The sequence below is a fragment of the Drosophila subobscura genome, chromosome O (assembly GCF_008121235.1).
Source record: "Drosophila subobscura isolate 14011-0131.10 chromosome O, UCBerk_Dsub_1.0, whole genome shotgun sequence".
NCBI classification, from domain to species: Eukaryota; Metazoa; Arthropoda; class Insecta; order Diptera; family Drosophilidae; genus Drosophila; species Drosophila subobscura.
Window position 1 is genome coordinate 12,799,121 of NC_048533.1, and position 7,725 is coordinate 12,806,845.

Sequence of the window (7,725 nt, forward strand, 5' to 3'; positions counted from 1 at the left end):
ATCGGTAATATTGAATGACATCGACACATCTGGCTTAGCACAGTGGCTAATTGTCTGCTGGACTGTCGATTTAGTCAATCGTTTTCCGTTGATGATTAGTCGGATTCAACATACTGGTCACGGACCAACTTTATCAGATGTGGGGTATCCGAGAAAACGAATATTTTCAAATCTTCATCTGCTGGATGGGTAAACCAATTCTTTTCCTAAAACAAAAATAATTTAATTTTCTGATTTTAACTCGTATAAGAAACTTACTCTCCGATATGCCAAGCTCTGTCCATAATGTTTGATTTCCAGCGCCCAAATCAGAGACAATAGCTACTACGGGATAGCCTCTTTTGTGCAGTTTGTTTATTATTGAATGCAGAGTGTCCGCGTCCATTAGAGTACTGAAATCGAAGAATACTGGCTGCTCCCAAGACTTATTCAAGCCACGAGCTATGGCCAGTTGAACATAGGTGCTTGGCTCATAATCAACATCCGCTGAGCCGTCATGCTCGAAGGCAGCAGCAACCTTCATTTCATCAAAGGACAAAACGCATAGCTTATCCACTTCGGGCATTTCCTCATTTTCCATGAGATCTATAACGACATCAAGGGTCCCTGTACTGATGTTAACATCTGCCAACCATCTGAATAATGTTGCCCGACTCGGCAGAGGAAATCCTTTTCTATAAAGATGATTGTATGCAGGAGGTCCCGCGGTATGAAGACAAATAGCAGCAGAGATGTCTGTTGCATTAAATACGGCTCTCTTGCCTCCACTCTTCAATATATGTATTTGGGTCTCGGTGAAAATGGTTCTTAGACTGGTTTCCAATTCCTTATAGTCCTCAAGTTGCTGACGTAACGAATGCATTTCCGTCTGCAGTCGACGATTCTGTTTCCTCAGACTCTCGTTCTCCACACGTAGTGCATGATTTATCACTTTGTCCCTACATTAAAAAAAATTAGTATTGGCATTTGAGTAAATATTTATTTGAGCATGATCAGCTTACTCTGTTTGCGTACTCGAGTTGGCGAAGCCTAATCTAACAATTTCTTGTTGAGGCTTTTGCGGAACAGCATCATCATTCAGTCGCCTTTTTTTAAATATCTGCCCTTTAATTGTGGACGACTTCCACTGTGAAGCATCGAAATGTGAATCGCAAATTTTCGAGTTCACAGTAAGGCTGCAGTCCAGACTTTGCTCCCACAATTTTCTCTTTTCTAAACATTTCGGTACATGAACTAATTTCACATCATTCTCGACCTTGCGGCATAAACTGCACCACTTCATTTTTTGGCGCTCATCCGGTTGGCAATTGAAAAAAATAGAAAATTTGTTCGCACACAACCTTTTCCGAATCTATGTACATATGTAGATGTGCAATTGTTTTGCTGGCGACAGAGTGTGACCAGACATGTAAACTGTATTCCATTCGGTTATACTTCTGAATCAGCTGTGCTGTTTTGTTTTGTTTACTTTGTACGAATAAAATAATAATTATATTAAAAAGTAAAACATTCTATTTCTAGTGTTCGTTCAAACAACGAATCAACACAAAAAAACCTGGTATGCGGACTCATCTGTGAATTTATTAAAAATATAAAAAAAAGAAAAAGTAAAACATCCAAGCAGGAGACTACTTATGGTGGGATTGGCGGTAAAACATTCGTCAGCACATAACCTTCTACGCTTCACGTCAACAAGCAAGGGCGCACTGAATGTTAACGGACCAAAAACCTAACGAGTTGACGACCACCTTATATAATTTCATCATGGACACTCTTGTAACTTTTAAGTCCAGTCGGACTTGGAATGCCTAAACAAAATACATTTTCTGTGCTTGGAAGACATGCTGCTTATTGTTGGACTGCTGCCATGAATTCATTCGGGTGTTAATCTGAGGGAATACCCCGGGTACATAATTGTTTATTGAAATTGAAGTGGCGACTAAATGAAAATACAAAAGAAAAGTGTGTAAAAAGTAAAACCATATTGGGAACCTAAAACTAAGCTGAATGTTGAGGTGGGGCTGTGGTCATTACGCCTCCACGGCTTCCTTGTTTTTGTTCTTCTTTTTCTTCTTCTTCTTGGGTTCGCCATCATCGTTGCCATTGCCATTATCGGCGGCCTCGGCGGCGGCTCCATTGCCATTGCTTGAGCCGTTCGCCTCTGTCTCATCCTCGCCAGCTGCGCGCTTCTTCTTCTTGTTCTTCTTTTTCTCAGACTGAGGAGCCGCTGTACCGTTGGCACCAGCTTCCTGGCCAGCCGCCTCGATGGCCTCCTTCATGACTTCAATGTTTTTGCGCGGCACATCGCCCGACTCGTAGAACTTAAGCCGATCCTCGACCTGCTGCTTCAGTGACTCGCCAAACACGCTTGTCGGCTGATCCAGGAAGCAATCGATGCGGGAGGCTATCGAGCATTTGTTGGCCAGGAAACGCGAGATGCGTCCCTTGTTCTTGAGGCCAGCCCGTCCAATGAACGAGGAGTGATAGATCAAACCGTATTTGGGGGTATTGGAGCGGGTCTTTAGGGCGCGGAAGAGTGCCTTCTCAGCGCCCAGAATTTGTACTGTCGATGCTGGGTATTTGGCCAAGTTGGTCAGGCTGCCGGCATGCGAGATAAGGCGTGCACCGACCTGATCACCAATCAGCGACTGTAGGTTGGGAGCCACCAGGTTCATTTTGTTGTGCAAATAGGTGGATAGCTTTTTGCGGTATTCAGAGAGCTTGACAACTCGCTCTGCGAACAGCTCAATGTTCATCAGATCCACAATGGAGATGTCCATGCCCATGGACATCTTTGCGGCATCAATGATGGCCTGGGCCTTGGCCGAGTCCATCACAATCTTCTCAAGGTCCTCAAGCAGGTCTTGGGATAAGTTCTTGCGATCCTTAATGAATTTGGCGGCCTTGGCGAACATGTAGTTGTCGGGAACAATTTTGACCAGTTCTGGGAAGTGGTAGGAGTACCACTCACGTATCCGCATAGAGAACGTGTTCACATCCTTGTCCAACTGGTCCAGCAAGGCAATCGACTGAATGATCATGTTGTCCGAACGATGGACGTTGAACTTGACCTTGGCACGCGAGTAGCTGTGGCCCAGACCCAGCTGTGCCACACCCGCTGACTGATCGGTGAACCCTGCAGAAGAATGAGGAAGAGTTAGCCAAATGGAAAGATTTTCTTGGAGACTTTGGGACCTACCTTTGACCAGCTTGGCAAAGTGGAAGCGCACACCACGCAGGATCTCAGGCACGACACCAACTTGGCTGCACTGCACACCGATTGCTTCGGTGATGGCAGCTCCCAGCTTCGCATCGGCTATGCCCAGAGTGCACTTCTTCTTCTTCAGCTTGGCGAAGAAGTCATCGAGAAAATGCAGCAAGTCCTGGGGCACAATACCCTCGGAAATGGCATTGATGTTCTCTAATGCGGCAATGGCCGTTTTGAAGGGAGCAAAGCCAGCCAGCTTCACAATCGAATTGAACTTGGCGAAATCCGTGACGGAGGACTCCACCTGGGGCAGGAACATGGAGACCTCCTCAAACTCCTTGACGGAGAAGACTGAGAAGCCAGCTGCATGTTCGTACAGACAATACAGTATCGACTGAAAAGGCAAATGGAAAATATAATCAATTTTGGTGTGGTGGCAGCACATGTGTTTTCGGGGGTGCTCCACTCAATGGCCGTCTTTAGGTTAGTTCCCTATGTCTGGGTTTATAATTTTGCCACTTTCTTCAGTAAATTGTTGGTGAGACCTGACTTAGAGTGGCATATTTACCATATTTAGGCCGTAAATATGCCTTTTTTAGGTGAAAATTTTAATTATCCACGCACGATGCCACTACGATGTTTTTCCACGTGCTTTTTTAAATGACAGTGTGACCGCGGATTTATACCACGCAACTCTCAGAAATATACCTTTCAACTTCAAAATATACCGTAAATAAAAAAAAATCGTCGATTTTGCATTTTTGATTAATATTATCAGCTAGTTGGGACTCTCAGCATTAAATCAATATTCGTGTTCGATTCATCATTCATTCAAAACTGCAAAGATTGACAAGTGCAGACTGTATATTTGGCAAATGGTCATATTAAAGTCTATATTTGTAATGCTTTTTACTCTGCCAGTATTTTTGGTATATAATGGAATATTTTATTATATTTTCTGTACATTACGGTATATATTGGTATCAATATTAGTTCATAATATTACCAGTTTCCAATATATCAAGCGAACAGTTTAAATCAGGTCGTTGAAACAGTGTCAATCGGTATGATCTTTCGATAATTCCGCTGCAACACTGGTCACACTGGACTCTGCACCAACACAAGAGCACTGCAGTGTGTGTGTGTGATACCAATTTTATTTTTATTTATAACAATTTTGCGTTTATAAACACAACAAAAATAATAAGTTGCAACATACACTTCCTAGAACCCAATCCACCAGCTGTGCTCGCCCCAATTGCCGACATCAGTGGTCCCAGTATCCGAACAGACACACATTTTCCACTGCCTCTGCCTACCCACAAAACCTGCCACAATTGCCAGCAATTTTTGTAGATTATTACTTCGAATCAATTGTGTGAATATTCAAGAGATAGTTCACTGGCACGTCGCTAAAATTCCTTGAGAACGGTGCGGCATTTGCCGGAATAGGCTAAGCAGCAGACGAATTTGGTGGGCCCGAGTGAAAGGCAAAGCAGACCCCAGAGGCAACAGGAACACTGCATGGCAATGGACTTTTTGTTGTAAGTTCATGGAAAAAGGTTCTCAAGTGCAGCCAAACCGCAAAAGGCCCGGTGCTGCAACAAAGAAATCTTCGGCTACCCCATTGTGTGCTTTGTTCCCCGTCAGTGGTCTGTGGTGCGGGGGCCTTTGTCTCCCCACCTCCACCCATGTGGCAGACACTTGGGGTTGTTGGGGCCAATACTAATCGGCTTTTATATTTGCAGCGGTTCGCGTTCTAGTAAAACCTTCAAGCCGAAGAAGAACATACCGGAAGGCACGCATCAATATGATCTTATGAAGCATGCCGCTGCCACTCTGGGATCTGGTAATCTGCGCAATGCAGTGGCTCTGCCCGATGGCGAGGATCTCAACGAATGGGTGGCCGTTAACAGTGAGTAATTAGTGAGAATGGAATTCTTATATGTACATAAATCTTCTCTCTTTGCTTACATCATTAGCTGTGGACTTTTTCAATCAAATAAACATGCTGTATGGCACGATCACGGAGTTCTGTACGGAGGAGAGCTGTGGCATTATGTCGGCTGGTCCGAAATATGAGTACCACTGGGCTGACGGTTTGACCGTGAAGAAGCCCATCAAGTGCAGCGCCCCCAAGTACATTGATTATCTGATGACTTGGGTGCAGGATCAGCTAGACGATGAGACGCTGTTTCCATCGAAAATTGGTGTGCCGTTTCCAAAGAACTTTCTCACCTCCGCCAAGACCATACTGAAGCGTTTGTTCAGGGTCTATGCCCACATCTACCATCAGCACTTCTCCGAGGTGGTGACGCTCGGCGAGGAGGCCCATCTGAATACGTCCTTTAAGCATTTCATATTCTTTGTGCAAGAGTTCAATCTGATCGAGCGACGCGAGCTGGCACCGCTGCAGGAGCTCATCGACAAGCTGACGGCAAAGGACGAGCGGCAGATATAGGACAAGTGGCAGACACCTAGCGGTGGCTGCGGTGTCGGCATCATCGGCATGCAATTGGACTTGTGATGGGAGCGCTCTGGTAGACTTGTGTATTACGCTTTAGTTAGTTACCGCCTTTCCTTTTCTTTACTTTCCTCGTTTATACATAGCTTTTAAGTTTCGTTCAGTGCTTCGTGTGGTCCCACTAAAAACAAAACATACAAAACACTAACTATAGCGGGCTAATAATGCTGATGAGCAACTACTATATTTTTATATGTGACTCGTAACTTTAAGAGATATATAGCATATTTATATATATGTGTGTAAAAGAGAAAACCAGAAAAAACAGCAGCACGCCTTCTATAACCCGCACAGAACACACACAAACACACACGCCCCCAACCGCTTATGGAAAACAACCAATATTATGTTCACAAAACACAATGCGTTTAATCGTTTTTCCCCCAAACAAATGTATGTATGTATTTATTACTATTAAACTATCGCATATGCATAGCTCGGCGTCGTGCAACGGATGGAACGACTGTTTGTAAGGCAAAACCCCTCAGCGCAATGGCATTGTGTGGCGGCGACGCTCGACAGCACCCAATAAATGATAATAATTGTAGACTTGATAAACATTTTTGATACGTTTTATACTAATAAAGAGAATATTATGAATACAGCCGCATGGCTACGCACCATTTTTGTATCGTACGTTGACTCCGATGCATTCTCGAAACAAAATAAAAAGAATCGCAGATGAATTGATTAGCTTATAATCAGATTAGCGTGATGAAAATGGTATTTATACAATGTACAACTTGTCCGATTTATGTATGGAATTAAGGAATATATAACTGCTGGCAAATCCATCGACAGTGGGTCGCCCTAATCTATAGTATTTGGCTAATCGCTGCCTTATCTTTGTCGCCGCCGGCTAACCTAAATCACTTGAGTTTGCTTTTGTATTTGTCTTGCTCCACATAGAAATCGGAATTCTCCTCCAGCAACTGCTTCCATTTGATGGCAAGTTCTGCGTAGCTCGGACCCTGGCCACCCAGTTCCTTTGGCAGCTGCGTGCAGTTCACAGAGGTTCCCTCGCGGCGAACCATCACTCGGGACCGTATCTTGGGTGTCATGAAGATCCTGAAAGAACACTCAAATTAAATATGGAATGAATATTTATGCCAGCAGACAAGAGCACCGAAAAGTGTTTAAAAAGATGTTGACGTGACGCGGCGAGTTGGTAAACTCCAGTAGCTTGGGCTGGCAGGGATAGGCTGTCCAGCTCTCCACCGAACGCTTGATGAGCTTGGGATTCAGCTGCAGGGCATGGCCCAATTGAACGCCCTGCATATCCAGTATCGCCACCATGCCCTCAGCACAGCTCTCCGGATCGAGCTTCAACAGCAAGTCCAATATCATTTTGCTCGTCTAGCATGGAATAAAAAGCAAAGGTCGAAAATGTCTGTAAACCCATTTTGGCACGTTCTCCGTGACTCACCTTGAAGACATTGTTCTGTGTGTGTTTCTTGGGATCATGGGCCGCAGTCCGTATGACCACGACCATTCGTTTCTCCGAGTCGGTGCCGACGGGCAGGAACACGCCCAGTTGCAGCAGCTCCTGGATTTCGGGTAAATGGGGATCGCGATTATCGAACCACTCGGTGCGCTCTGCACGCATCTGATAGAATGTCTTTAGCTTCTTCTTGGTGCGTTCCACATCGTATTTGGAGGTGCGCAGAAAGAAATGTAAATTCTCGAAGGTGTTGCACCCGTTGACATGGGGATTGGCGACCAGCCAATCGCTGAGCTCCTGCACCTGCCTCAATACCTTCTCGGGATCGCTGTCGGGTGCGCTGACCTGCCGCCGTGCACTGCTGCTGCGCGACCACATCGTGGTCGTGGTATTTAAATGCAATTAAAGGCGATTATTACTGAACAGTTGTTTATAAACAATTTCAGCTTTCAGCGCAATGCACTCCCACGAAAACGTAATCTACACAAAGCTTTTTGCGACTGCGACTGCAGCACGGCTATGTTGTGCTCAAAACGCAGACTCAGCGATTTG

The 7,725-nt window shown here is 44.9% G+C and overlaps 3 protein-coding genes across 4 annotated transcripts; 1 reads left to right on the forward strand and 2 right to left on the reverse strand.

Annotated features, from left to right (window-relative positions):
- Positions 1-1,886: 1,886 nt before the first annotated feature.
- Positions 1,887-3,926, reverse strand: LOC117896304 (nucleolar protein 56). The gene is made up of 3 exons (XM_034804526.1): positions 3,777-3,926; positions 3,200-3,602; positions 1,887-3,136 (listed from the first exon to the last, which is right to left on the reverse strand). Exons 1-3 carry the CDS (start codon positions 3,777-3,779, stop codon positions 2,031-2,033), a joined length of 1,512 nt encoding a protein of 503 aa, XP_034660417.1. The 5' UTR covers positions 3,780-3,926; the 3' UTR covers positions 1,887-2,030.
- Positions 3,927-4,369: 443 nt separating this feature from the next.
- Positions 4,370-6,336, forward strand: LOC117896306 (MOB kinase activator-like 1). 2 transcript variants are annotated; one of them, XR_004649021.1, is made up of 4 exons: positions 4,370-4,752; positions 4,957-5,123; positions 5,191-5,748; positions 5,819-6,336. XR_004649021.1 is itself a non-coding variant. In XM_034804529.1 (3 exons), the coding sequence occupies exons 1-3, from the start codon at positions 4,733-4,735 to the stop codon at positions 5,667-5,669; spliced, it is 666 nt and encodes a 221-aa protein (XP_034660420.1). In that variant the 5' UTR covers positions 4,370-4,732; the 3' UTR covers positions 5,670-5,865. The 2 variants fall into 2 exon arrangements, 1 of the variants encoding a protein (XP_034660420.1); XM_034804529.1 differs by having other exon boundaries at positions 5,191-5,865.
- An 80-nt stretch (positions 6,337-6,416) lies between these two features.
- Positions 6,417-7,587, reverse strand: LOC117896305 (retinol-binding protein pinta). The gene is made up of 3 exons (XM_034804527.1): positions 7,159-7,587; positions 6,859-7,088; positions 6,417-6,800 (listed from the first exon to the last, which is right to left on the reverse strand). The coding sequence occupies exons 1-3, from the start codon at positions 7,549-7,551 to the stop codon at positions 6,602-6,604; spliced, it is 822 nt and encodes a 273-aa protein (XP_034660418.1). The 5' UTR covers positions 7,552-7,587; the 3' UTR covers positions 6,417-6,601.
- Positions 7,588-7,725: the final 138 nt, after the last annotated feature.